The 27,064-nt window shown below is 49.9% G+C and overlaps 13 protein-coding genes across 13 annotated transcripts; 7 read left to right on the top strand and 6 right to left on the bottom strand.

The window, feature by feature from the left end:
• Positions 1–107: 107 nt before the first annotated feature.
• On the bottom strand, positions 108–1,259 carry VFPPC_07075 (proteophosphoglycan 5; the record flags this gene model as incomplete). Its single annotated transcript, XM_018285996.1, has 1 exon — positions 108–1,259. One exon carries the CDS (start codon positions 1,257–1,259, stop codon positions 108–110), a length of 1,152 nt encoding a protein of 383 aa, XP_018139987.1.
• Positions 1,260–2,809: 1,550 nt separating this feature from the next.
• Positions 2,810–3,366, top strand: VFPPC_14152 (zinc finger domain-containing protein; the record flags this gene model as incomplete). The annotated part of the gene is made up of 4 exons (XM_018291922.1): positions 2,810–2,911; positions 2,995–3,073; positions 3,143–3,213; positions 3,268–3,366. 4 exons carry the CDS (start codon positions 2,810–2,812, stop codon positions 3,364–3,366), a joined length of 351 nt encoding a protein of 116 aa, XP_018139988.1.
• A 1,904-nt stretch (positions 3,367–5,270) lies between these two features.
• VFPPC_07074 (magnesium transporter ALR1) lies at positions 5,271–7,166 on the top strand (the record flags this gene model as incomplete). Its single annotated transcript, XM_018285995.1, has 2 exons — positions 5,271–6,520; positions 6,587–7,166. 2 exons carry the CDS (start codon positions 5,271–5,273, stop codon positions 7,164–7,166), a joined length of 1,830 nt encoding a protein of 609 aa, XP_018139989.1.
• Positions 7,167–7,840: 674 nt separating this feature from the next.
• Positions 7,841–8,318, top strand: VFPPC_16635 (Zn-finger protein; the record flags this gene model as incomplete). The annotated part of the gene is made up of 2 exons (XM_018294388.1): positions 7,841–7,958; positions 8,152–8,318. 2 exons carry the CDS (start codon positions 7,841–7,843, stop codon positions 8,316–8,318), a joined length of 285 nt encoding a protein of 94 aa, XP_018139990.1.
• Positions 8,319–8,682: 364 nt separating this feature from the next.
• Positions 8,683–9,412, bottom strand: VFPPC_16636 (60S ribosomal protein L23; the record flags this gene model as incomplete). Its single annotated transcript, XM_018294389.1, has 4 exons — positions 8,683–8,770; positions 8,829–9,121; positions 9,187–9,242; positions 9,385–9,412. 4 exons carry the CDS (start codon positions 9,410–9,412, stop codon positions 8,683–8,685), a joined length of 465 nt encoding a protein of 154 aa, XP_018139991.1.
• Positions 9,413–9,881: 469 nt separating this feature from the next.
• VFPPC_07073 (nucleolus protein) lies at positions 9,882–10,748 on the top strand (the record flags this gene model as incomplete). The annotated part of the gene is made up of 1 exon (XM_018285994.1): positions 9,882–10,748. The coding sequence occupies one exon, from the start codon at positions 9,882–9,884 to the stop codon at positions 10,746–10,748; it is 867 nt and encodes a 288-aa protein (XP_018139992.1).
• Positions 10,749–11,160: 412 nt separating this feature from the next.
• Positions 11,161–12,099, bottom strand: VFPPC_07072 (enolase-phosphatase; the record flags this gene model as incomplete). The annotated part of the gene is made up of 3 exons (XM_018285993.1): positions 11,161–11,832; positions 11,923–11,963; positions 12,051–12,099. The coding sequence occupies 3 exons, from the start codon at positions 12,097–12,099 to the stop codon at positions 11,161–11,163; spliced, it is 762 nt and encodes a 253-aa protein (XP_018139993.1).
• A 550-nt stretch (positions 12,100–12,649) lies between these two features.
• Positions 12,650–12,976, bottom strand: VFPPC_16637 (hypothetical protein; the record flags this gene model as incomplete). The annotated part of the gene is made up of 1 exon (XM_018294390.1): positions 12,650–12,976. The coding sequence occupies one exon, from the start codon at positions 12,974–12,976 to the stop codon at positions 12,650–12,652; it is 327 nt and encodes a 108-aa protein (XP_018139994.1).
• Positions 12,977–15,419: 2,443 nt separating this feature from the next.
• On the top strand, positions 15,420–15,911 carry VFPPC_07071 (hypothetical protein; the record flags this gene model as incomplete). Its single annotated transcript, XM_018285992.1, has 1 exon — positions 15,420–15,911. The coding sequence occupies one exon, from the start codon at positions 15,420–15,422 to the stop codon at positions 15,909–15,911; it is 492 nt and encodes a 163-aa protein (XP_018139995.1).
• A 1,297-nt stretch (positions 15,912–17,208) lies between these two features.
• On the top strand, positions 17,209–19,074 carry VFPPC_07070 (serine/threonine protein kinase; the record flags this gene model as incomplete). Its single annotated transcript, XM_018285991.1, has 1 exon — positions 17,209–19,074. One exon carries the CDS (start codon positions 17,209–17,211, stop codon positions 19,072–19,074), a length of 1,866 nt encoding a protein of 621 aa, XP_018139996.1.
• A 554-nt stretch (positions 19,075–19,628) lies between these two features.
• Positions 19,629–21,766, bottom strand: VFPPC_07069 (amino acid transporter; the record flags this gene model as incomplete). Its single annotated transcript, XM_018285990.1, has 4 exons — positions 19,629–20,186; positions 20,273–20,338; positions 20,407–20,567; positions 20,683–21,766. The coding sequence occupies 4 exons, from the start codon at positions 21,764–21,766 to the stop codon at positions 19,629–19,631; spliced, it is 1,869 nt and encodes a 622-aa protein (XP_018139997.1).
• A 1,953-nt stretch (positions 21,767–23,719) lies between these two features.
• Positions 23,720–24,541, top strand: VFPPC_14151 (hypothetical protein; the record flags this gene model as incomplete). The annotated part of the gene is made up of 2 exons (XM_018291921.1): positions 23,720–24,072; positions 24,133–24,541. The coding sequence occupies 2 exons, from the start codon at positions 23,720–23,722 to the stop codon at positions 24,539–24,541; spliced, it is 762 nt and encodes a 253-aa protein (XP_018139998.1).
• Positions 24,542–24,969: 428 nt separating this feature from the next.
• On the bottom strand, positions 24,970–27,012 carry VFPPC_07068 (transcriptional repressor rco-1; the record flags this gene model as incomplete). Its single annotated transcript, XM_018285989.1, has 4 exons — positions 24,970–25,662; positions 25,760–26,657; positions 26,716–26,797; positions 26,880–27,012. The coding sequence occupies 4 exons, from the start codon at positions 27,010–27,012 to the stop codon at positions 24,970–24,972; spliced, it is 1,806 nt and encodes a 601-aa protein (XP_018139999.1).
• Between the last annotated feature and the right edge of the window lie 52 nt (positions 27,013–27,064).

Genomic DNA, 27,064 nt, shown 5'->3' with positions numbered 1-27,064 from the left:
AAGAACACAAGCTCGGGCCCAAATCGCGCCAAAAGTTGCGGTAGACCCTGCATTTCGTCATCAATTATGTAGATTCTGGATAATCAAGTCGGTTCATAATGGCCCCATCATCTTGGGGAATAGGTTCGGTCTCCGGATGCCGGCCTCGAGGCCATGTCTAACTTCAAAATTCGTCGAAGATCATTTTCCATCTCTTCGATTTGATTATGGCGTGTAGAGTTTACCACTGTCTGTGTTCCCGTCGGCAAGGTAGTGTTTACGCTGGAACCGGGATTGGGCAGAGATTTGGAGTCTGTGGTCGTTGGAAAGGTACCACTGTTAGCAGGGTTCTTATGTCCAAAAAGGAACTTTTTGAGTGCATCTGTCGGGTCTGCTATTTGAGGCTCGGTCGAGGATCCAGTGCCAGTCGTCTGTCCAGAGTCGCGAGGGGTGTTGTTGTTTGAGGTAGAGCGCGCGGCTTTGATCCGTTCCTGATAAGGGGTAGAGAATGCTGGGCCAAGTGGTCTGCCTGGTGTGCCATCCAATTCCGAGGCATCTATACCAGCTGCTTGTTGCCGGAAATGGGTTTGTCTGGGAAGAGGTAGGCTGGAAGGTTTTGGCGCTCCTCTCATGTCGCCCCAAGGTGAAGTTTGCGGCGACTCGCGAGCTTCTGAATTGCGAACTTGGGTGGTTTCTTGGAAATATCGCTCCTTTTCCTGCCTGTGTGCACGGAACATGAAGTCTAGTGGCGATTCATTCGTCTTTGGTGCTGATGATGGCCGAAAGGGCGTGGGTATCTCTACCTCCGTTGCAGGCGGCGATGGCTCTTGGAGGATGCTCTTGTCCAGACCAACAGGCGAGTCGCTGGATGACTTGGACAGGAAGCTTGGGATGGGCAGGGCAGACGGCGCGGGAGATGCATGGAAAGTGGCACCTGCAAATGCGGTACTGAGGCCACTGGACTTAATCGAACCAGGGCGCTGCGGAGGTGTTTGACGGCCGTGTTGCGCGGAGTCAGGAGAGGTTGGAACATTTTTCGATCTCGTCTTGTTCTTGGTTTTATTTTTGCTGTTCGAGACCTGTGATGGGTAGAAGTCGGTAGCTGGATTCGCAGCTTCGGCTGCCTTGTTTGGCGTCTTCGGCGCAAGCAGTCGCGTGTTTTCCAGTGCAGCGACGTCATTCTCCGAGGCATATGCTTTCTGACCAGCCGACTTGGTGCTCTGCCGGCCATATTTTCGACGAGCAGGTGTCGTCCTTTGTTGTGACGGCGTTTCGCTCATCGCGATCAAGGCACAATGCCAATATGTGGTGAGATGGTCGAAGTTTCGTCTGCGGCTAAAGTGCTAGTAAGTCCGTTTCAATCCCAGCCTGCAAGCTTGTGTCACCAAGGGCAATATGAGAGAGGGTGAGGGGAAAAGTTTGGTGCCTCTATGCCATTTGCAAGCGAGCCCTGGGAGCTTTGTGGTGGCAGACGGCAAGGCACTTGAACTGGTTGAGCTATGTTTGGTTTGGGAGGGTATTGGAAGGTTGAGGTCTGGTCTGCTGACTCTTCATGGGGCGGCAAGCATCTGAAGGGAGGACTGACTTCATGTTCCAGTCAGGTTGACTTCAATGTTTGCAGTCCCATTCTCCAGATGTCAGCCTTAACCCCCCTACCTGCTCCAGCGCACCAGACTTGAACGACCCAACACTAAGCCTGTAAGCATCCGCCCTGACCACTGGAGCACCCACCGTTGGCAGCAAGTCTGGCCTGGTGCCCGAGTCTACCCAGGGCGTGGGCATCTAGGTACCTAGGTACCTAGTACGAGGTAATAATTGTCTGGTACCTTGAAAGCACTGAGTACCTACCTAGGTAGGTACCTAGACTGCAGAAACAGTGCATGGGATATGGAGTCTCCTGCCAGTCAATGGTACCCAGACATCAGCCACCACTGAACAGGGCAAGCAAGTAGCTGGAGGCCCGCAATGACCTCAGTGCCGGGAGCATATGAAATGAGTTGGGATCAGCCCAAACAAACAGCAAAATCTGAGCGCAGTAGGCTGGAGCTCACAGAGCGGGTCTGGACCTGATATTCACATTTCCAGAGCAGCCTAAGCCTTTATGTCAAACGGCACGTTATTTGGTGTGCAGCAACAAAAGGCCCTACTGAATCATCAAAGACGGATGGATGTGGCATTGCATTCTAAGGCTCTGTCCAGATCGTCTTGCCACAGCCTGAATATGTACCCACTAACCATGTAGCTGGGTAAGCTGGTAGCTCTTTAGGCTGTTTGCGCTCTAGAAGTACTTACCTTTTTTCTTGCTACGATACCGATATACCTCCCTTGGCACGGGAGCTTTGGCCTGGTGGGGCGACTCGACTCCATTTCCAGTGCTGGCACGGGAGGAGTAACCACTAATAAACCACACCTCCTCAGCAGAGCCTATCTGATCTTTGATTCGTAAAGGTGCACATCACTCACCACCCACCAGGCAGCGCCGGATCAGAGCATCACGTTTTGGCATCTTTCACAGCGAGCGCCCACCTGCCGCTGTTTCTACTACTAACCTGCGATTTAAGAAGCAGCAAGGCTTCTGAAATCTTACCGTTGCCCAAGTTTGTGTCCTTCACAGCTTATCAAGGTTTGACTGCCCATTCACCCAACTTCCTCACATTGTCCTCGATGTTTCTGCCGTGGTGTGAAGTCGAAGATCAGGTGGCATGCGGCTAATCTGATCATAGTTACTACTTACGGATAGCTTTAGCCTGGAGTTTGACCTCGCAGAGCAGTTTAGCGTCATCCTCAGATCTTGCCCAAATACCAGCATAGCAAGGCCGCGGAGCTCAGCATGGCTGATGTTGAAATGAGCGATGCGCCTTCCGCCTCCAAGAAGGTAGATGTTGCAAATGGGAAAGGCTCTGAAGGCAAGAAAAAGTTCGAAGTCAAGAAGGTAAGGTTCTGCATTATAATGTGTGCTACTATACCACACTGTCATGTAAAGACTTGGATCGTGCTAACTACTTTTTTTGTTAGTGGAATGCTGTCGCACTCTGGGCTTGGGATATTGTTGTTGATAACTGTGCCATCTGCCGCAACCACATCATGGATTTATGTATGTCCCTCTTAACACCCTTCATCCCGTCGTTGAAAAATGCCTTTACCTGACTATCTGTTATCGTAGGCATAGAGTGTCAAGCAAACCAAGCATCAGCTACTAGTGAAGAATGCACGGTAGCGTGGGGGATCTGCAATGTAAGAGCCCAGGAAATCATGTTAAAATGGGACACATGCCTAACATGATCGCAGCACGCCTTCCACTTCCACTGCATCTCCCGTTGGCTCAAAGCCAGATCGGTCTGCCCCCTGGATAATCGCGACTGGGAATTCCAGAAATATGGTCGATGAGGTGGAGGAGCAACGGAAAGGACGAATACGGGGAGAGTACCAACACATGGAGCCAAGATTCACCACCAAAAAAGTATAGACTTGTCATCTTCTGGCAGATTCCTTATTATGTTTTCAGTCCTGGTGGTCCGTTCCCTATCTTGCCTAGATTGTACCTCATCGAACTCGCCAGCTTTACTGCCACCCAGCCCCAGCTGGTAGCCATTTAACGGGATTTGTCTTGTAAAATGGCCAAGGTGGTACAACAAGAATAAACGTCAATGCAGTTCCCCCTAACCCAATATACATGGCCCTCTGAATGTCCTGATACTGATACCCAATATTGAAGGCCACGAGCTAAAGGCACGGTGTGTTAGCAAGTTGGAATTGTCAAGTGAAAGGGCATATCGTACCGCAGAGAGAGCTAAAAGCAGGGTAGCGTAGCCTTCAGCACGTCTCTGGCCGTCAAAGTCCTGTTCGGTCAACCGTTAGAGAGCATCGAATGCGGCATGTGTGTGGCTGGGCAAAGCGAGAGGTATGTGCAAATAAGGTGCCATACAATCTGTCCTTCCACGGCATCCCGAACTTGGTCCAATATTTCCTCTGCCATCTTGCCGTGTCAGCACCAGCTTGGTTTGGTGTGCTACCTGTTGCAGCTGTCGTTATGGTGTGCAGAGGGTCACTGTTGCTGGAGGAATGGCCAGCTGGCTATGTTATGGTGAAGATGCAGAGGCTGGGTAGTAAACCCAAGGAATCAAATATTGGGCCGTCTAGCACAGCTGTTAGGGTCGAAACGTGTCGAGCGGGAAGGTCTTCTGAAGTAGATACTTGTCATGTGGTTTGTGGGAGGATGTCGCAAAGTAGGAGGAATGACCACGTTGGAACATTGAATACCTTAGGTACCTCCCTAGGTACCTATAGTAGGTAGGCACTTACCGCATGTAGGTGGTATTAGGTCTGTGGCTGTGCATGGCTGTCAGCCACCGACACACCAGGCCGACCCTGCAATCCCTTAAGGAACTTTACAAGTCAGGAGAGGTCGAGTCAATTGAATGCAGCCTGGCACCTGTGTGACCTTGGCCGGAACAGACACCGCGGGTAATCAGGCGGGGGCAACGACGGAGAGAAAGTGGCGCCGATACATGTGGACAGCGACGGCCCCCAGCAAAGAGTGGGAAGTGTAAATTTTCCATGGTGGCTCTAACTCTGAATTTAGTTTTTCCTTCAATTCTTAGCTTCGCGCTGGCATCTTACACTGCTCGTCTGTATAGCTCGATCTTTGACCTTTTCTTCCCTTCAGTATATAAAGCTTACTGCAAGCTGCACTGCTCTGTTCACGACTACAATCATCGTCATCGATTATCGAGCTCGAGCTTTCTCCTCAAGTGTGGAGTCTCCCGCCACCACTTGTTGTGCGGCAAATATTTCGAAGACTCTAAAACTGTTCGTGGGAAGCAACCACGCCACGGCTATCCAACTCTCTCGTCTCCTCATACAAACCTTCAAGTTGGCTCAACTCGCCATTACAGTCACATTACGCCCTTCGCTTCTCGGGCCTGGCTGCTGGGTCTATAGCGGAGTCAGCAAGAAACCTCCATAACTGGGTTTCCTCGTCATCACCCATTATCTGCGTGCGAACATATAATCCACTACCATATTCTCTTGGAAATCAGACTGGTGGATAGCTACAGTTTTGCTACCATACCATCACTCGGCGCGCATCTGCTGCGCCGGGTTGAAGCGCGCCGACATCGTCAATTGCTTAGGCAACGGTTGCCGGCCTGACGCATCAAATATGATCAACTCTCCTTGATCGTGGCTTCATCTATCGACTTTTCTAGGACTTTGTTGAGACTTCGACCGAGACATACCTGACCATCTCCATTCAACGTGGTTTATACAGGAAGCGGTTCTGATTCTATAATATGTCAGACCAGGACGGAATGATCCCAGACACAGGGTATGATACACCGGTCCCTGAGCTGGACGACCATCGTCATGAATCGAGCGCGTCTCAGCGCCCAGAGCGACCACGCCGCGGGACTTTTGACTCTCTGTACGGCTCTCGCCAAGTGGATACAGAGACGGCACCTCGGACCCCAGATATCAGAGTACGAGATTTCGAGGAGGCTATCATAGACGAGGACGGCCTTGAGGTTCCGCAGACAACTCGACACGGCCGTCGACTTACGGTTGAGACAGCAAATGAAGGCAGATCAATATCTCCCCCTAATTCTGTCAAAGCATTTGCGCAGGCCCGCCGTCGTGAAAGGGAAATGTCTTTCTCGGAGCCAAAATGCGAACATGAGGAACCGCATGGACGGGCCATGTCCATATCTAGCCGCCGCAGCCATCGAAGTAGGGCTCAAACCATAGAGAAGGATGCATGCAGTCTTTTGACAGATAAAGCCGCTGAGGAAGATGTGTGCTTTCCATTACAAGATAGTCACAGGAACCATGAACTTCGAATTGACTTCGACTACCTGGAAAATTTCATCAACACCGAACGAGCTACTCAAGTGGAAAGTCGGCAGCTAGCCCCTCCCGCGTTCGAAGACTTGCGGACTGAGTCTGTGGCTAGTCACCGGAGCCAGCTAGCTACCATAGATGGGGACATTCTCGACATGCCTTCAGATGATTCATTTCAGGAAAAACGGCCAGCTGAAGTCAATGCAAAGCCAGCTCCGCAAGCTGTTGATAGCAACCGTTTCAGCTTTTTCTCATCGGCGTGGGAGTCAACAATCCACGCCGCGGAAATGGGCGATCTTGTGCTGCCTGGAGAGGATATCCGTGGGCTCTTCGAGCTTCCCAAAGACGAAGCAGATGGGGTTTGGTGGCTCAACGTCAACAGAGCAGCCAAGGAAGAAGTACAGGGAATTTGCAAGGCATTCGGAGTCCATCCCCTTACCATTGAAGACATCATCACCCAAGAGGCTAGAGAAAAGATCGAGCTCTTCCCCTCGTACTACTTTGCCTGTTTTCGCTCATTCAATGTCGTTGAAGAACCCGATGGTATTGAGTACGAACCTTTCAACATCTACGTATTGGTATTCCGCGAAGGCACACTCAGCTTTAGCTTTGCACCTAATTCGCATGCATCTCAAGTTCGGAAAAGAATTACAGCCTTGAAGGAGTACGTGTCTCTCAGCAGCGACTGGATATGTTATGCATTGATGTAGGCATCCCCTCTTGGAAAGATTGGTTAACAACGTCAATTGTGGCTAACTGGGTAAATAAACAGCGACAACATTGTTGATTCTTTCGCTCCAGCTATTCGTACAATAGAGCTAGAAGCGGATGCTATCGAAGATGAAGTCTTTATCATGCGCCAGGACGACTCAAGTTCGTTTCTTCGTTCAATTGGACGCGTTCGCAAAAATTGCATGGCTTTGATGCGTCTTCTTGGTGGCAAGGCCGACGTTTTGCGCGGTTTCACTAAGCGATGTAATGAAAACTATCAGGTCACACCGCACATGGACATTGGTATGTATTTGGGCGATATTCAGGATCACGTAGTTACGATGGCAACGAACCTTGGTCACTTCGAGAAGATGCTCTCCAGGGCGCACAGCAACTACCTCGCCACTCTCTCTATTAACAGCATTTCCCAGGGGACAGATACAAACAGGGTCTTAAGCAAAATAACGTTTCTTGCGTCTGTTCTGGTACCACTCAATTTAATCAGTGGTGTGTTTGGGATGAATGTTACCGTACCATTCGAAGGTACCGGGAGTCTTGCAGCCTTCTTCGGGATAATTGCGACAATGGTATTCGTTTGCTCTCTGATTCTGGGGTGGGCTCGCTGGAAGCGGTACCTGTAATGTCGAGGTGTGTGGGCTTGGCGGATACCTTTTGATCCATAGGTTGTTCTCGGTGTCGGTTTGTTGCGGAGGGATCTGCATCAACTTGCCGTCCTTCGTTGAAGTGCTTTGAGCGCGGATATCACGTTTGTTATGATGGCCGGTCCTCTGGCCACCTGCAGTAGGATATTCATGTGTTGGCTCGATAATTGGATACATTCTACCTTAGTTCTCGAGTAATGATATATTACTTACTACTCCGTCCGCCCAACTCATGCCTCTTGGTCCTCGTCGACTCCATATGGCTACCCTGTATTGACATTGACTGCTTTGCCAGCACGTGTGTCACTATCCTTACACTACATGCCCGGTCTCTACGGAGGACGCGCGGGTCGATTAAAATGCGACAATTTATGTGGTTTGCAGTCGTGATATAATTTCTCCTTCGAGGCGGACGGCCCATGGGCCATCATGCCACCATTCGTGTTTGGTCCTGCTCCCCACATCGTGGCAGCTGTATGAGAAAATAGGCCAAATGCCACCAGCACTGCATCTAATTGGCGTTGACAGAGCACAACGGCCCCACACTCTCATGAGTTTCCACTACGATAAGAATTTTGGTTGAAACTTCCCTCACCCTTGGCAAGACCAGATCAAACAACGCCAACTCGATAATCGAATTTAACTGCGCCAGCATGAACGCCGCTCAGACGGGTGTCGAGAATCTCGACATCGAAAAACTCAATGACAAGGACAAGGCCGAATTGCGACAGTTCCTGGCCAACGAGCAACAGCGCTCGCAAATACAGTCCCGTAAGTCAGTCTCCAACAGTCACCCAGCCACCACCGCAGCTTGTCTGTGGTTGCTGGCCGGGGACTAACCTGTCAATACCATGACTTTGCAAAGACATTCACGTACCAGTGCCAATTTTGCTTGCCATTCGCTGTGTCAACTTTGCCGTCGATAGCCATCCGGTCGTACACAGACTTACCTGGTGATTTACAGAAACACACAGCCTGACACAAATTTGTTGGAAGAAATGTGTCACCGGTAACATTAAGAACGCCAAACTTGATCGAACAGAGGAAGGATGCCTGGCAAACTGCGTCGATCGATTCCTCGACATGAACTTCCTCACCATGAAGCACCTGAACAACATGCGGTCATCCTAAGCGCATCGGGCTGGTCGAGAATAGGTTAAAACTGAAGCGGATATGGGCCTGTGGAGAACAACACTCGGCGTCAAAGAGAACTTTGTACGATAAGTCATCATATTACCGCTTTATTCTAAGTTGTCTACATACTCGGCGTCACTTAAGTATGGACCGGGCTTGAGGCTTCAATCGTGAGGTGACTACCGTGTCCGGCAACTGGATTCTACGGTTTGGTGATCATGAACAGCCAGGTTTTGGGTTCATCATTATTTTCTTAGCTCTAAATGACATGATTTTGATGCGCCGCTTCCAATGTCCCCGATGTGCATGCCTGACCAGACCAATACCATAAAAAACCAAAAATAAAGCGGGTGCCACCATGTTACACCAAGGACAGCTTGTTAGCAGCAATGTCCAAAGCGTCGACATCAGGAGTCAGGCGAGCATAAGCCTTCTTGGAACCATCAGGTCTAGATGAACTGTGTCAGTTGGTCTACTTTTGTTCTCAAGACAGGAGACCTAGCGTACCGGATAAGAGTGTTAATCTTGACGGTGTCGATATCATATAGCTTCTTGAGGGCAAGCTTGATCTGGGCCTTGTTGGCCTTTACATCGACGATGAAGACGAGGGTATTATTCTCCTCCATCTTCTTCATGGCGCTCTCAGTGTTGAGAGGGTGAATGACGATCTTGTGCTCATCCAGGCGGGGTTGATGAGGGATCGACTTGCGAGGGTACTTGGGAGCTCGCGAGAGGACCAGAGTCTTGGGTTGATGGAACGAGGTGCTCGTGCGGACCTTTCGCTGCTTATGGGCATGAGTCTGAACAACATTTATTGGTTAGTCTAGGCAGATATCGGGCATGTACAGTAATAATATGAACTTACGCCCTTCAAAGCAGCCTTGGCAGCAGCGTTGGCTTGCTTGGAGCCTTTAGGAGCGGCTATAAAGAAAAATGCATCAGCAATCGCTCTTGGTAAGAACTCGCAAAATCTGCTGTTGCATGATACCCAGAACGAATAAAGAACAGAATGATTTCATCGTCGTTCGTTGCATTGCGGCGCCAGATCCTATTCAACCCGTACCTTTCTTTCCTTCTTTGCCAGCAGCCATTGCGTCGATTTGGTGTCACACGGTGTGGTGGATTTCAGCAATTGTCGGAGTGTGTAATGGAAGCTGTCCAAAGTTCGACGACGACCAAGATTTTTAGCTTAGTGTGGGTGAATATTCGATTAGGGTTCCAGCAAGTGCCCCATAATTAATTCGTCACGGGACTTCTCACGAGATCTGTCGTTGTCTGTTTTTGCAATTTGCTTGGCCAACAACATTTGGTGATTGAATCAAGTGGGGCTAGCATTGTGCAGAGTTTCTGTATGCGAACAACTTTCGCTGTGTTTGTGTGACGACTTGATCGCTATGATTCACCACAATGTCTGGTCCTAGAGAAGAATGCGCAGTGACCATCTCTTCTGGAAGGGCGTGAATGGAAACTTGAACTCGTCTTGGCCTGTGAGACAAGACTCTTTGCGCAAGTCCGAGGGTCTCATCAATTTTGAGTCCCCAGTACGTTTCATATCATACAATGCGGCCACCTCAGAGAAGCCTCCATGCAGGTAGGCCACCCACTGCGCGGATAGCAAGGCGATCTATGTCACGCAAGGCATGCCGGAATCTCATCAACAAACATCATCAGCTGGAAAAACGACAGCGGCAGGCCATTTCGCAAGGAGACAAGGAGACGGAGGCAGCGATTTCTGCAGCAATAGCTGACCTCGGTGGCTTAAATCGATACCAACAAGCCAGCCTTCAAGGTCAGAGCAACGACCGAGGCGGGGACACTTCAAAAGTCCTACTTGAATGGCTTTCAGTGGACATGGTCAAACAAGCTGAAAGACGACCCCGTTTGTTAGAAGTTGGGTCCTTGAGTACTCGGAATGCGTGTTCTTCAAGCGGCCACTTCGAGGTGGTCCATATAGACCTGAACAGCCAAGAGCCGGGGATTCTCAAGCAGGACTTTATGGAACGACCTTTACCAGAGCGTTCAGCCGAGAAATTTGATATTATATCCTTAAGTTTAGTGCTCAACTTCGTCCCTGAAGCGGAAAGCCGTGGCCGAATGCTGCTTCGGACGCTGTCTTTTCTACAGCAACCTACTGGTGCTGCCCAGAGGATTTTTAGTGGCTTATTTCCATCATTGTTTGTTGTTCTTCCGAGGAGTTGCGTTGACAACTCCCGATATTGCACCGATTCGACGCTAGAATCGCTGATGAGAGCTTTGGGATATACACTGGAGCGTATCAAGAAAACACAAAAGCTTGCTTACAGCCTGTGGGTGAGAAGCCGTGTTACCGCCCCCGTACTTCACTTTGCGAAGCATGAAGTGAATCCAGGTCGGTCAAGAAACAATTTTGCTATCACGTTGACGAGCTCCGACACCAAATCTCAGTAGGAAGTGATTTTTTTAGCTTACCACAAGAGTGCTGACTAAATGCATTCTTCTCCCGTGAAAAGGTTGAGCCGAGGCGAACCATGTGCCGCTTCTACATCTTAGCGTGGAGATGCCGTGATTTTGATTGCTATTTCATGGCAGTGCACACGGTGTTCGTCCTTGCCAAATGGGAGAGTTTGAAGTCGTAGATAGATTATTTGAGACTGTTATGGGGAGTTGGTGGCTTTCGCACTTGGGCGGGTTTTTCTCCTTGGAGGATTTTACGGCAGAAGCTTCTGGCACCGAAATCTCGTCTAATTTAGGACCACAGCGTTTGAATTAATTCTACTAAGTGGCCGTCCATGCTATCAACACCTGATTAGTGCCCAAGTTCAAATTTAGTCTTTAGTCAGATGCTTTACAAGTATTGTCATCAACCTTTCCTGGCTGCTGCTAACGCAGCTAGAGACTCTTGGATCTTGGCTTCAGACCCCGGTGAAAAATCAGAAATCGCAATGCTGGATAAGTTACTATCAGGAGACAAAGGTGCATTTCCTGGCCGAGACACCGGAAGACTATACATCCCCGATGCAAGGGCGGCCTTGACTTCGTTAAGATTGTCGCTCAAAAAGAGCCACCGGGAAGCCTCAATGTCCGAATGAGTGGATAAAATCGTAGCATAACTGTTTTTATCCGTTTTGGGGCCTGCATTGACAGTGTCAAACCAGCTGGATATGAATGGCGACAGATCGGATGGTTGAGCGGTGGTGTGACCAAAAAAGAGTTTCTGTGCCGGAACGGATCCAGAAGAGTAAATGATAACCTTTTTCCCAGCACTATGGGCTGCGATGATGAAGGGAGCCACGTCCAGGAATATAGGAGCCTTTAGTTCCCCCGAATCATAGCCAGCCTGCCACAAAAGACCTTGAAGAGCCTTTAAGTAAGGGGCTTTGATATCGGCAGCCACCAAGTCTCGGACATGTTTCTCCAACGCCAAACGGTCATTACGGCACTCTTCAGGGAACTCATTGCGGTATTGAGCAAACCCAGTATCATCCCAGTGCTGATCAAGATATGGAGGAAGCGCTCTTATGGCGTAAGGAAACTGAGATTGTGTAAGAGGCTTTAGCGTCTACACTTTGCTGCGACTGATTGATAGCGTGGAAGCAACAAAGGGGGTGAGGAGTATGCTTACCAGGACATCATGAACAAATGTTATTGGGCAAACGGTCCCCTCTAACATCAATATCAGCATACCATGTGCATTCTGCGGAACGTTGTCCTTTTGGTTTTTGATTGACGTGTGATAAGTACAATGCTTACCAATATCCAGGACGAAAGCGCTGAACTCAGCGAAGCTTTTAGCAAGCATGGCTACTTCGGCTATGAGTCAAGGAGCTTCCAATCAGTTACCACTGATGCTACCTTATCCTGGACTGTGTATTCAATTACAAGTCTCGGAAACGTGAGTGGTGATAACTCCCTGCACTCCAGTGGCTAAACACAGAGTGGGACGGGTGTGTGGTTAAAGTTAATACTAGGCGGTCTGCACGGAGTAAAATGTTTGGAATTTCGTTGGGTGATGGCTTCTGTGTTCGGTTTCTCTCCGGTGTGTCGCCGTTTTGCGCCTGCTTTGTCCTGAGCTTGATGTCAAAATGTCTGGTCTGTTTTTTTTTTTTTTTCGCTCTCGTCATGTACAGATAAATATTGGCCAGGGATGAATGGATGAAAGCGGGAGTGGTGGGGTCAACTATTTACTGGTGCTCAGTGCACGCATGCAGCTTGTGCAGTAGTCGGTGGAGGACGAAGACTTGTTCCTGACCATTTCAGGCCTAGATCGTCGGGAGAAAGTGAGAGACGGAGAGGCGGTCAAGGCCAACCAACCTCCTTTTGATGACACAGCCGGATGCGTCCAGGTTTGTTCAATCATGAGACAAATGGGGAAGCAAATAATACCATCGTGGCCATGAAGGGTCAGCCATTAAGGAAATATCGCAGGTGTGTCTGTGTTGAAGAACCCGTAGCCTGATAGCTCGATACTTCATGTGAAGAAGGAGCCACATGGATGGAACTTGGTTCCAACGATGGCAGAGTGTGCTTTGCGTAAGGCTGACACTTGGCTCCGTTATTCTGTCTCCGATGTCCCAAGCGGAAGCAGGGAAAGAACTAGGTGTGACTGTTGGAACAAACTCTGACTGACACCACCAGTTTTGCTCACAAAGAAACACATCATGAAGCTTGGGAAACATAATTAAACGTGTGGCGAATATCACGGAGTATCCACAAGCATACTACGTACCCTGTAGTATTTGGAGGATGGATAGCTTCACCCTTGGTGGCAGGGTGTTGATTCACCGTAGACCGATTGATGGTGAGAGTATTCGTGTACTGTATCATTACCCCCTATTTGGCATACTTCTTGTCATGGACTCCTTTTTGTTCAGCTGCCTCAGTAGGCAAAATTCATCGTCTTCTTGATTGGCTGGTTGTGAACTGCCAAGTTTGTCGATCGCAAGTAAGCTCCAGGGAAGGTCAACGAGTATCAAGTTCCCCTTGGCTACTCTCTTCTCCGAATTCGATGTGTCTGGAGGTTGGAAGAGCTTGTCTGTGGAGAGCAAAATGTGCACATATATCATGATATATGACGGCATTGGAGGATGGATGAAAGGGAGATTAGGTGGGCAAGAATCAGGAGCTGGAAATCCATGGAATGCATTGTCTCATGTCGTTGTTCTGACCAATAACAACGCGCTCGGCCTTTGCTCTCACAAAATCTGTTGCAGAAAGGGATTGGCGCCTAGTAATGCATCGAGTGCATACCGAGAATACCAAGCATTCTCTGTGAAGTGTGAACCGAATCGTACCATCGCCGCGAACTTAATAGACCGGTCGAATTCTCACCAGACGGTTTTATGCCGTTTGCTAAGTAGCACCCAGATCACTAGAAATTATTCGCGCTCGCTTTCGACGCGTGCTGCCCAAGTGTATAATAACATTAAGCATAAATTATGAACAATGATCCTCCATGCGTAAAAGATTCTGGTTTGTACAGGCAAATTCCCGGAATCCGCATCTCCAAATAAAGAGGACCCGTTCAGACGACTAAGTACCTACTAGGTACCTAGGTAGGTAAAGTAAGATGCGGCAACGGTCTGGTAGCATGCGTTGGTAACATACCACCAGACTTATGGCACATACGGGGCATCTTTGAACTGTAATATTCTCCCGTCCTTAATAAATAAGTGCCAGTGTAATGTTCGGCAATGCGGAATAATGAAAACGGGCTTCGTGCCAACTACTCTACACTGGGTCGTAATTGACAATATCAACATAGATCATAGCAACACAGGAATGGACGGTTCTTCTATTGTGGGACGTTTTCTGGGCTGGAGCACTGGAACAGAAGGGTGAAGAATCAAACATTCACTCTGTACGCGGGTGATATTACAGTACTTTGTCGACTGTCGTCGACAATCAGCATCAAGGTAAGCTCAGATGGCTGGTACTTGTTGTCCAGGTACATTGACACCCGATCTGGCCGCATCATCTTGAGACCTGGTAACACGTATTAACTTGTTGTCATTGGTGCCACGCGTTGTTGAGGGAGTTTGGCTTTTTTCGCCAGGGCCAATGCTGGTTGAATTTGGCACTGTCTGGGAAGAACCACCGCCCAACAATCAGGGCTGTGACTGCAAGTGGTGAGTTTGTTGTCTCCTGTCTGCTTCATGGCCGCATTGGGCATGATACAAACATGCAGCACAACAGGAGAAGGGAGTTCGGTGGTGTCGATACGATACCTGACTGCGGAGTAACTCTTGATAGAGACATGCCCAGGTAAGAACCTTGGCGACTGGTACTAGGCGGTGTAGGCACGCCATCAGGCAGGGCTTTGGGCATTAGATTATTCTGCACGGAGTACATGCTAAGTACCTACCTAGGTACTCTCGGCACCGGAAAGAGAAGCCTGCAATTGGCCTACTGATCAAGACTGTGGCTCTGACTGGGCACCTGGGCACCTCAGCAGGTACTTGCTACGCATACATGTTCGACCACATGTACCTAGATAGGTACCTAGGTACGTAGAGCACAGGACAACTCACGGATGACTGTCCAGGAAGACAGTACACTGTGCTCTTGATGTCTTATGAGACTGTATGGTCACGATGGTGGGCGTCATTTCCTGGCTAGTGGGGTCAAGATCAGAGCAAACCAATCAGCCCAGAGAAGACGTGTCATCATTGGCGGTTGCCCCACCCTTCAGAGCAACCACGCTGCACCGTGCCACCAGCGGTTGAATGGCCAGAACTCAATTCTGCAGAAGCGCTTGGAAGGGTACTCGACGTCGCACGACTGCGATCACAGTGCCGCGCGTACCGCGCCAAGTTTCACGTTGATGCTGCTACTCTACTGTGTCAATCCTCAAGGTCCACATCTTTCATCGCACTGCGGATTGATAGAGGCAATGCATTTGGCTACTTTCAATCCTCCTCTGCCACCTGGAGCCTTGTTCAAGGCATCGAACGGAGTCCAGTACCTAGGTATTCAACACCAGAACTGGCCGAGTTCGCGTGATCGTACACACTGTACGGAGTATCCTATGCACGCCCCGTATGCCACCCCAGCTCAACTGCGAGCTGGTCAGTTCTCACTCGTGAGACAACATTGAATGTCCATCCGTTCTCCAATTGGAACATGACGGTGTGTTTCGCCAATCACACTGTAGTCGGACTACGTTCAAGCAACCAGAACGGCTTCCCCGTTGCCACCGGCCGACCAGGACCAGCCCAGTGCGAAATCGGCGTGTTGACAACGGCAGTACGAGGTGCGACACCGCCATCAGCAGCCAATCGTCCAAAGATGGCGCCCACCCCCGGATCCACGCAGGCACTGGCCTGTTCTCGACATCCCGGTGGATTGCATTGGATTGTTGGCTCCGTTGCCCGTCGTACCGCCATTCCCTCGATCTTCACCACTGCTCGCTCGTCGCTCGCTCGCTCCCTCACAATCCAGATGACAGTCCTCCCCCCAGCTCCGTCCCCCGATTCCCGCCCACTCAGTGACACACACCCCCCTCTCCTTCCAGCTTCCACTTCGTTCCATCTCAGCCCACCCTCTTCTCATCACCGCCATTCCCTTCTGCCTCCTTCGTACCTTCGTCACCTTCCACCTTTTATCCTCTCCTAACCATCCGCCTTCTTTCACTTCCGCTCCCCTTCCTCCTTCGTCACGACTTCTTTTTCCTGCTTCAAGGCAAGGCCTTCTTTCCTCTCGACATTGCCTCTCTCCACCCTGCCAGGCGTCCAACGTTTACCAGCCTGCCGTGACTCAACTAAACGGCCTCACGTTGCCTGTGCACGCTACTCGCCATCAACGCTTCGATTTGCACTGACAAATTTTGTTGTCACCAGCCAGTATCGAGAGAAAGAAGGGTCCTTTATCTGCCGTTGCCGCCGATTCCTGTGGCGTCGTACACGAAATTCTCTTGTCACACGGCGTTAGTTCACGACTCGAGAAGCCTCGGCAACTCTTGGAGCTTTGTTATCAACGCTTCGACCTTCATTCGATTTTCACCTCGCCGATAAAGTCCTTGCCAACTTTCTTGCCTATCGGCTCGCAGCTACCGCTTGCCCTGAAAGGGCATTCAAGGGACTTCATTCTGCAACCATTGGGTCGTTGGGGTCTCTCCCCTTACGACAGTCAAAACTGCAAAACCTTGTAGCTCCGCCATCTGCGTCACGATTTCAATACTATCACAGTGACGGCTCAATCCTCCCGGGCGGGCTCTACGCTGGTCACGAGCCTCCAGTCTTTCTGTTAGCACAAGAACTTCTGTTCAAGCATACTCAAGTCGCCACGACTTCGTCTCGCTTATAGAACAACTTGCCGGCTACGTCCCAAGCCGTCAACTCATTCTGCCTCTTACCAGGACACCTTCTTTATTTTCGGTTTATATCAACAACACGATTCTCCATGTCACTATAACGACCTTCTCGCCTGTTTTTTGTCCAAGTTTGAGCCGTTCGGCTCTTACCGGTTTTCCTCCACGACGATTTGATAATACGCATCTCTTTTGTTCTCACAACTTACATACTCTCAAATGAGCTGTTGATTCGACTCCAAGAACATTCAAACACCATAGCTTCAACTTGTTTGCACTAGCTGTACATTTTTATTTCACGCCCGTCATTCTCAGCTTGCCTTACGCAGTTTCCCCAAAAAAATTGGTCTTCTTTGGTTACCGCTCCCACAGTGTGCTGTCGACCAGAAGAAAGAGCTCCATTATTGTCTCTCACCAAAGACTGTATCTGCACGACGGAGCTAGGACAAAATCGAATATATCGCAAAGCTCAACTGTACAACTACACGCCCTTTTTTTTTTTTTTTTTTTTTCAACACGCGCTACTTTACTCCTTCTTTTTTCTTTCCTTCTCTTTTTTTTTTTTGCTCTTTCGAAGGTGTCCTGTGTATTCGCCTTGACACCATGGAATGTATCAGGGACAAGTTCGTCGGTGGCCTCGTACTGGATGGTCGCTTTGAAACCATTTCACCACTGAATCACGGGTCATTCGGTATGGTCTTCATGGCCCAGGATTTGATGACAAATGAGATCGTAGCCATCAAATGTTTGACCAAGAAGGCTGCGCCTGGCGAAGCTGGTTTGGAGTTTGCCGTTGATGACAAGTCTGAAGAACTTGCTCTTCACAGCAATCTTGGATCCCACGACAACATCGTCAATCTTCTGCACTCCTTCGAGACGGACGCTCATGTTTACCTGGTCATGGAGTTTTGCTCCCAGGGCGACCTGTACGAAGCGATCAGGAACGGCCATGGTCCCCTGCAGACGGAGCACGTTCGTCAGTTCATGTTGCAGCTTGTCGATGCTGTGACCTACATTCACTCCAAGGGTGTCTATCATCGCGACATCAAACCCGAAAACATCTTCCTAACTCAGGACGGCGCAGTCAAGCTCGGCGACTTCGGCCTTGCAACCAAAGACAAGTGGTCATATGAGATGACCGTCGGTAGCGATCGCTACATGGCACCAGAACAATTCGATTCAGCCGGCGCCGGATACTCTCCTGCTGAGGCTGATATCTGGGCTATCGGCATCTGCTTACTGAACATTCTCTTCTCACGCAACCCCTTCACGACACCGACTGAGGCGGACCCGTTGTTCCTGGATTTTTCTCGTGACAAACAGAGTCTTTTCGACGTGTTTCCTGCCATGTCGCAAGATACATACGAGGTCATTGTTCAGTGCATGAATTTGGATCCTAGAAGGCGATCGCTGGAAGGAGCTCGGGATGCACTACTCCGAGTGGTGAGCTTCACCACAGAAGATGAGTCGCTCGATGACTTCTGTGGAGCAGAGAAGGCGACAGTTGCGTCTGCTAACCGCGAACCCCTTCGTACACCGTCTATCCAGAGCCCTCACATCGATAATCAGACGGGTGCCTTCCCTTGGGCAAAGGCTTTGCATGCAAGTCCTCATCGCCAGGTTCGCCAGTTGAGTGCCATCCCTGACAACGAGAGCTACACTGAAGACTTGTTCTCCAAGTCTGGCGAAACTCTTGATTGGTGCTCGGCCAGTATCCAGACTCCATCCATGTCGTCTATTTTGGGTTCTCAGTTGGATGCCTCAATGAAGTCGCTAGCCATCAAGAAGCCGTATCGTGCCGGTGTTTCACCGGCTGCTGGTTCGCTGCCAATCACAATGGCCAAGCCGCTTACCTTGTCCATGTCAACTGTCTTTGGACGTCGCAAAGATGCCGTATCCAAGAGCTGGAGTGACATGTGGGATGAGGAGGAAGAAGAGGAACAAGAAGAGCAGATGAAGGCTCTGCAAGAACTTAATTCTAGGACTTGGAGTCATGAGAGTAGAAGTGAGGCGAAGAAGACCGACGGTCAGGACGCCTTCCCCGCATCACAGGTGACCATCAAAGGCGACGTGGATGATGACCTGGTTGCTGATGGGTTCTTTTTCCAAGATACCCCTACAGTCAAGTTGGTACCTTCAGCTATGCCACGATACTCTCCTCCGTCTAAACGATTCAATTATGACAAATGGGCCGCATTGGGTGAGCGTCGGAGGGGCCAAAGCACAATTATGGAAATGGATAAGTTGCCTGGCTTGAAGCCACGACGACAATTTGGGTTTGGATATAAATCTTATGAAGCCGGCGTTTGGGATCATTCAACATATAACAATAACAACAACTTTACGAGTAAGAATTGGGGCAGAGATCGATCGAAGGAATGCCCTTGGAATAGGGGAAGAGATTGCAATTGGCGCCGAGATCAGAAGCGCAATGATTTCGGAGACGTTGAGTGGGTTGGTGGTTGGTAGAAGACATATCGTCTTTCCAGCTGTCAATCGTAGTCATGGTCACTCGCACCCTTGCCGCTTTTACTGGCCTTGTTCACATTAGCCGGTGTCATTAACATCTCTGGCTGCGCCTGTCTAGACGAGCCACGCATCATCGTTTTCTCGTAGATGTGTCTTTTGACATCGGCATGGCAATTGGAGGCAGCGAATGTGCATGGTGAGCCTTGCCTCGCTTTCTGAGTATCGAATCGCTCGAAATTTAGTTTAGGATAATACCAGAAGTTACCCACTCAATTTCAGTTGCAATCAGTGCCTATGTGTCACGAGGCGAGTGTTCCTTTGCATTGATGGGTGTTGATATCTAACCACAGCTGTTCTACCATTGGAGCGGGTTTGGTTATGCACTTTTGATCAAACTTACAGCGAATGCGGGTAAATGTCACCATCTTGGTAGCAAACCGCGTACGATTTTTCTGACTAGACCTCACCTGGGAAATCTAAATTTTGCAGCACAGAATACAGCATGATGATGGCGATGCGAATTACCACTACATGTAAATTGTTTCTATTTGAACTCAGGTGCTGACGAGATGTTTAGGTAAGAATGTCCAAATCGTGCCAACCAATCCAAAAATAGAAAAGATAACCAGCAGAATCCAAGATGCTACACGCTCACGCTTAGCGATATCCTTCGAGTAGAGTTTCAAGTAAAAGCAAATTGGCAAGATGACTGAGATGAGTGTGCAAAGTGCGGCGCCGAGAAAAGCACAAACGGAGTCAAATGCTGGGAAAAGCACCGAAATGGCCAGGAGGACCAGAACAACAGCAATTCGGACCACCGCTCTCAATACATAGGTGATGGTGAATGACTGCTCGTCTGATCCCGCATGTTGCTGGTGATTGAGCTGGTGATTGTCTCTGTGAAGGCCACACATCACATCAGCAGTCGTGATCAGTGGCCTGGCGTTCAGCGGGATCTTTGTCAACGGTATGATTGTGATGAAGATACACATTATGATGGTCAGAGACTCGGGATACCCATAAGTTTTCAGAATGTTCGATGTGATTGCTTCCTTGATATCGTTACCAAACATGAGAATGCCAATGACGGCCAAGCAGCTATCAAGGGCGTACTGACGCGTGCACAAGGTCAGCAACTTTATCGTAGCAGGCAATTTGTGAAGCCATCACTAATGCTGGGTGAGGCGAAGACACGTACGGAGAATGAAAAGGTAATATTGACGCCATGAGTCCACTTGTGCGGATGTCGCATGTCTCTATAAATCTATCAAGACTGTGTCAATCCGGGGTTCCTGGACTCCCCCATACTGGAGTATCTGGTGGAGATCTTACTGATGGGAAAACGGAATGAGCACCCCATGGACTGGCCATGAGTCCATATGCAAGAGGAAGCGAAAGCCAATTAGATGGGAGGAGATAGGTCGCCGCGGGCTCCCGGAGTGATCCAGGAGTATGTTGTTTGACAAGGCCGTCGAGAATTACAATACAAACAACTGCAACACCACGTTAGCAGACTGCGCCATAGGGCATAATACTACCGGCTAATTCTTGGTATGTCAGAGGTTCTCGGCAAGGGGAGTTTGTGTGACTAGAAAAGACATGGCTTACTGCAAAAGGTTGAAAATATTCCAACAACACTTGTGTAACTGAGCCACCTCAACGGTAGCACATTCAAAACCAAAATGAGTCCGGCGCAAACACACTTCCAGATTGTTGTGCTGGCCACGGTTGGTAACAAGAGATCCAGAGAATCGGCAAAGAGAATAACTAGAGCTACGCAAGCTGCAACAAGCTCGAGGGTGAATAGTGCCGAGACAATGACTCGAGCACGAGCCCCGAAGGCAACGTATGCCAAATCTGAGTAAGTTATGATACTTGGGTCGTACTCCATGCATTTACCAATTAACTTTCCTGTATGGGCCGTGACAGCAGCTGTCAGCGTCAAGATGGACAGACCAATTATCCAACCACTCATCTTAAATGCCAAAGGCAAACTCAATAAGCCCACTCCGATTATTGCGTTGATGGAATTGAAAATTGATTGTGGGAGGGTACTTTGACCGTCAACAGTGAGAACCACTCTATCGCCCTGCTTGACCTCCTTAATCAGGATTGGTTGTTCCTCCCCCAGCGTTGTATCAATACCTTGGCCCTCCCCATGTTCGGCATGCACTCCCCAAGTGCTTTCATAGCTTGCAGACGATCTCGACCTGTACCTGCGAGCGGTCAATGTGCCATATTGAGAGCCGTAGCTCCCAACGACAGACGGTGCTGCTAGGTGCGGGGGAACGGCGAAGATGCTGGATCGGGTGGATGGCGAGCCAGCAGGGAGAGCACCCGAAGCCAAATCGTGGTCTAATGCTTTACGTTCCCGTTCTCGAAAATCATTCCGCGGTATTCCATCAGCATTTGGCCTGCCTCCGGTGGGACTTGGGGCAATCTCGACTGATGCTGGGCCATGTGGACTCGTTGCTTCAAGGTGCTGGCGAAGCAGGCCTGTGCTTGGTTGGGATTGACTACCAACCTGGCTTCGGCCGTATTGGATGCCATCGCAGCTTGGTCCTGGGAAGTTCTCCGACTCGGACGCAAGGATGAAACTGGGCCGACGAGGAATGACCTCTGCAAAGGATGCTGCCCGCTGCCAGCTTCTGGCGAAGGATCTAAAGCTATTTACTCCTCCTATATCCGCCATGGCTCCAAGTCGATTCGTTATGGAAGACCTGGTGTTACCAAGAACGGGTTGGGGTTTAGTACAGACGCTCGATGACAAAATGGCACGGGGCTCTGAGTAGAGATATCGGGGTCAACACACCTCCTACGGTCAGGGTGAGGAATGGGCCGCTGGCCGTAATCTCCATAGCCGTCAAGTAGAGCTTCCTCCTCGTCTATAACACTGGATCTTATGCTTCCTGATGGTGAAGGGCGCCCCTCGTATTCGTCCCATGAAGTAGGGTTTCTGGGCATCGGGGACATTGCCTTTGATGCCAAATGAGATTATGTACGTGACCAAAATGCGAGCAGTGTTCGGTTCGGCAACGAAGCTGAATAAGGGACAATAGCGAACCGGGGTTGATGCTTTACAGACGAGAGCGGCGGGACGTGTAGTGGCGGATGAGCACTGCGAGAGACACGCAGAAGAGCTTCTTGGGCTAGTGAGACATAGAGCCAAGACGACTCAAGGAGATGATTGAAGGAGATGCGAACTGTGAGTGTATGCAGAGCTTCCCGGCCAATTCAATCGGAGGCGAGGGACCAAAAAGGTGGCTTGGTTTCCCTGAGGTGCTCAACTGAGGTCGGCCAGACTAGAATATGATGCAGCTACGGCTCAGATTTGGCGACGAGGAATAATGCAGCAATGTATGGTGTATGACGCTGGCTCCAGCGTGGTCAGGTCAAAAGAAAGATAAGGACATGAAACCGCATGGGAAGAGAGGAGTGGGTTCCTCCGGTGCATGTGAGGAGGAGGAGCAAAAGGTCAAGTTCAGTTCACTCGAGGTGGTGTCGATGTCATGGCTGCATGTCTGGTGCATGTGGGTTCAATGTTGGCCGCTGGACAGTGCCAGGCGGCTAGGGGCAGCTGGGCTGGGATCAATGATGGCACTGGGGAGTTTGACTCTTGAGCATTTGATCAGCCAGCGGATCCAAGGACCAGACGAGAACCAGACACATGAAGGGTGCATGCATGCATGTGTGTTTGGTGGGTGGGCTAGTGGAAGCTCCATCAACGCCGCCGGGCTCAACGTTAACTAACACCAGACTTAGAGTCAAGTTTGACTTGATTACTAAGTACCAAGAGAGTCTCGTGGTGCAGAGTATGCGTGCCCCGGTCACTCCAGTCTGGACTGTTATCTAATACTTCAATGTTGGTATCTTATCTCTGTCTGGTCCGTGGCTGACCACCTAAAACTTGATCAACATCAAATACCAGACTCTAACACGGGTAGATAGCGTAAATGACTGGCTGCATGCGTTATCTGTCAATCTGATCTGGTCCGGTCCGTTTGATAACTACCTAGGTAAAGTACTGGCTCAACATTGAATGTTCCGGCTCAGCTCGTCCCCCTTCAGTGCCAGGCACACAAGCAATCTACAGGCGCCGAATGGATGTCAAGAAGAATGCATGTTTCTTTGTCTCTCTATTTTTTGTTTATGTCTCTCTCTCTTTTTTTTTTTTCTTCTTCCAGTTCAAGCTTGCTTTGTCCTGCAACTGTCAAGTGCTTTATAGTCATCAGTCTACGTCCCATACTTCCACAGCCTGCTAGGGTCAACTAAAAAAGTCAGCAGAGGCTCTATGTCAATGGTGCAAACTTCGACAGCGTGACTCCCGCCTCGGCCCAAGTTTTGCAGCGCCGCCTACGCAAGTACTCAACTGAAACTACCCACCTACCTACCTACCTAGGTACCTAGGTAGGTACCTAGTAGGCACCTAGGGTAGGTAGTATATTTGAAACTCCGGTCCACTTACTCCGTACTCACTCCTACGTTCTCTGCCAATCGGACCTTCATCATCCCCAACGCCAGCCTCGTTGTGAAGAAAAGCGCCCGAAACAAGAACGACAACCTGCAAGATCTAAACGGACGTTTCTTGCCCGCAATGACAAAATATCCCAGAGATACTGTTTGGCACTGAGCTGCAACCTACACAATGGCGCGGCGGGCACAGCTTGCCCAACGCCAGAATTTACACCAGTCACCATCACCACCATCGTCATCAAAACCCTCCGCAAATGATGAACACGGCTCTTCCTCGACCCGTCTCCAACAAGCCCATGAGTCATTGACTGTCATACTACCAATGCTCAATGCGTTCAACCATCGACATCACAACCAGCACCGTGCTTCCCACTGGTGGTCGACATTTGGAATACTGCGCCGCTCCCTCCAGTCTCTTGCCCAGTGTTTAGACTGGAAGTCCTTGGATTCCAGTCGCAGTCGCGCTGATAAGATTATCGCCCGAGCATCTTGGCTGAATAGCCACATCCTGCCACGAGCTTTTCTGTGAGTCAACCTACATGTGTATCTTCTCAACCGCCTCAGCTTTTCATTGACTCGCCATAGTGGCTTCAGTCAACTAGCCGCAGATAACCAGCATGCGCCGTTGGGCTTGTTGCTACTTGCTGTACTTGGCCAGGTCCATGATTTCTTATCGCCTCTGTTACCAGAGGGCGCGGCAGCGGCTGAGGCAATTCCACTGGCACAAAAGTCTACCGATTCCACGTTGCATAACTCGCTTTCCATTGCGAATATCGAACATCTCGACAGAGGTGTAGTGATTTCTAGAGGTGCTGTGTCACAGACCGACAGCCGGGTTAACATTGTCACCCAGTCAAAGAAGCACAACCGAACCGAGCCAAAGTTGAGTACCGATCAAACATCCAAGGGTGCAGCAGAGGGGAACAAGAGGCAAAAGAAAAGGAAGAAGAGCTCTGGTGATGAATTATCTAGTTTATTTGGCTCCCTATCATAGCTCTGCCGCCTCAATTTCGAGGTTTGTGCTGGTGGCTGAATATGTTGATGGTCAACCTTTGACTTCTATTGATACTCAAAGTACACACATCACGACAAATAACTGAGCAAGAATCACCCAAGTAATAAAGAATGATTATATTTTGAAGAAAAAAAAGACCAGATTACAGAAAAAAGATACCGGCAAATTACCTACACACGATCCCTAAAGCCCGTACAAAGTGTTTTGCGTCTTTGTCTTTTCTGCCCATGCGCCATCCCCAGTGTTTCCCCAAAACTCTGGTAAGCACTGTAGTAACTTCCCGCCCCAAGTTTCAATAGTCAACTCCCTCTTCCCGCTCATTGTAACCGAAGACTTTCACTTCTCATAATGCCCTCTACTTTAACATGCATGTATCTCTTACAATGCAGGCTTGAATCTCCTGCGCATTAGTATGGGCGGTATGACCAGATTCGTGCCTTCATGTCGCCCGATCCCGTGGCAAAGTAGGTACCCTGGGGGCTCGGGGCCACTGAGATAACAGAATTCTTGTGCCCCTGCAGCATCAGCTGTGTGGTGCCGGTGCGAGGGTCCCAGAATTGAACACCACGATCCTTTGAACCCGACAAGACCCAGTTAGCATCGGGTGTCAACGCAACGGACAGCACGAAGTCGCGATGGCCCTCAAAAGTCTTGACACACTTGCCGCCCTTGGGGGCAGCACTCTGTCCTCCACGTGGGGAGCTAAGCTCCCACATCTTGATAGTTCGATCCAAACTGCCGCTGACTAGATCCTTTCCATTTGGCGAGAATGCAACCGAGTAGACAGAATCCTTATGGCCGTCAGGACCCTCAAGACGCTCCACCAAAAATCCAGAGTGAATGTCCCACACACGGACACTCTTGTCCAAAGACCCTGCAGCAACATATTGCGTGTCGGGGGAGATTGCCACAGTAGTGACGCCATCCTCAATGGTCAATGTTAATGTGTTGGTACCTTGCTCAATATCCCACAGTCGAACTGTTCGGTCGCCGCTGCCAGATGCAATTGTTCGCCCATCACGTGCAAAATCGAGGGAATAGATATCTTGTTCGTGGCCAGAAAAATGATTGCGAATGGTTCTTGATTGGATGTCCCAAACCTAAATCCCAAATTATCAGTCTCGTCAATTGCACCGGATACTCAAAAAGACAATCAAATCTTGGACGGCGGAATGTTTGCGAAATAAAAAAACTTACACGGATGAGTTTGTCTTCAGCGCCAGTGGCCAGATAGCGGCCGTCAGGACTGAAGCACACACTGCGAATATACAGATCGGCTGTCATATCTTGGGCATTATGATCCTCCAAGACACACACCTTCTCACCACTTGACACATCAAAAATCTGAGCAGATCTGTTACAGCCAGTGGCCACGTATTTACCGTCATGGCTGAATCTAACGCAGCACACAACACTCTCGTGTGCAAGTGAATGGACAAGATCCACATCCAGGACACGCTGGACAGCAGGATTGAAGATGGCGTACCAATCAGTGCCAGTCTTCTTGTTGTGCGGTGCAACGGAATCGACTTCAAGGTCACCCAAGGCATTGCCAACAGGAGGCGCTCGAGGACCGCCCATGCGAGCGTGATCGGGTGTCGGATGGCTAACCTGGGGCGATTGAGCATTGCCAGGATACGGAACGGGAGTGTTGATCTGGGGAGTGGCAGGTCCAACGGCGTTTGGCGGGCGCCCAACCCCTCGTCGTCCTGGGCCAGGTGAAGCAGTGCTTTGAGGCGGCTGAGGGCCCATTCCGTTCGAAACAGGGCCTTGAGGGTAGCCTTGTTGGTATGGCGGCTGTTGTGCATTAGGGTGCGGCGGAGGAACAGGAAGGCCAGGCGGGCCCTGGCCCATCTGGTGCTGAGGGCCCAACTGCTGCTCCTGGGGAGGAGCATGTGGTTGTTGATTTGGAGGTGCCAATCCAGCTTGATTTCCACCTGCCATTATGCCGCTGAAGAGGCCATTTCCTGGAGCAATCGATGGTGGCTGTTGAGATGGACCCGGGTGCTGGGGTGGCCCAGGCATGCCCGGCTGAGGGCCGCCTTTGCGCGCATTTTCGAGTTGATGCCGAAGCATGCTGATTTCCTCCTCATACCTACAGGAGTCTTTAGAAATACTGTATATAAATCATACAAAGGAACAAATTGACATACTTTTGCTTCAAGGTCATGTGGGTCTGTTCCATTGCATATACTTTTTCCCGAACGAGCTGCATCTCGCTAACTTGGGCTGAAACTGTTGGAGCGCATCGCATTGTTAGCAGGCAAAAGTCTAGGCGATTGGGTCGGAAACAAAGCTAGGCTAATTATCCACATACTCTGGTGCTCAAAACCTTCGGCCTGACGAAGTTGAGTTTCAAATTCAGCTCTGATTTGATCGAGGAGCTCATTGAGGCGGGCAGAGTTCCCGGGGGGAACGGCGCCCATGCCGCGATGAGAATACATGGACATGTTGATGGCTTCGATTTCTGAGCAATAATCTCTCGGTACTCTGTATGTTGGC

This window comes from Pochonia chlamydosporia, chromosome 7 (genome assembly GCF_001653235.2).
Source record: "Pochonia chlamydosporia 170 chromosome 7, whole genome shotgun sequence".
NCBI lineage: Eukaryota > Fungi > Ascomycota > Sordariomycetes > Hypocreales > Clavicipitaceae > Pochonia > Pochonia chlamydosporia.
Note: the sequence above shows the minus strand (reverse complement) of the source record. Positions and strands in the feature narration are given on the sequence as shown.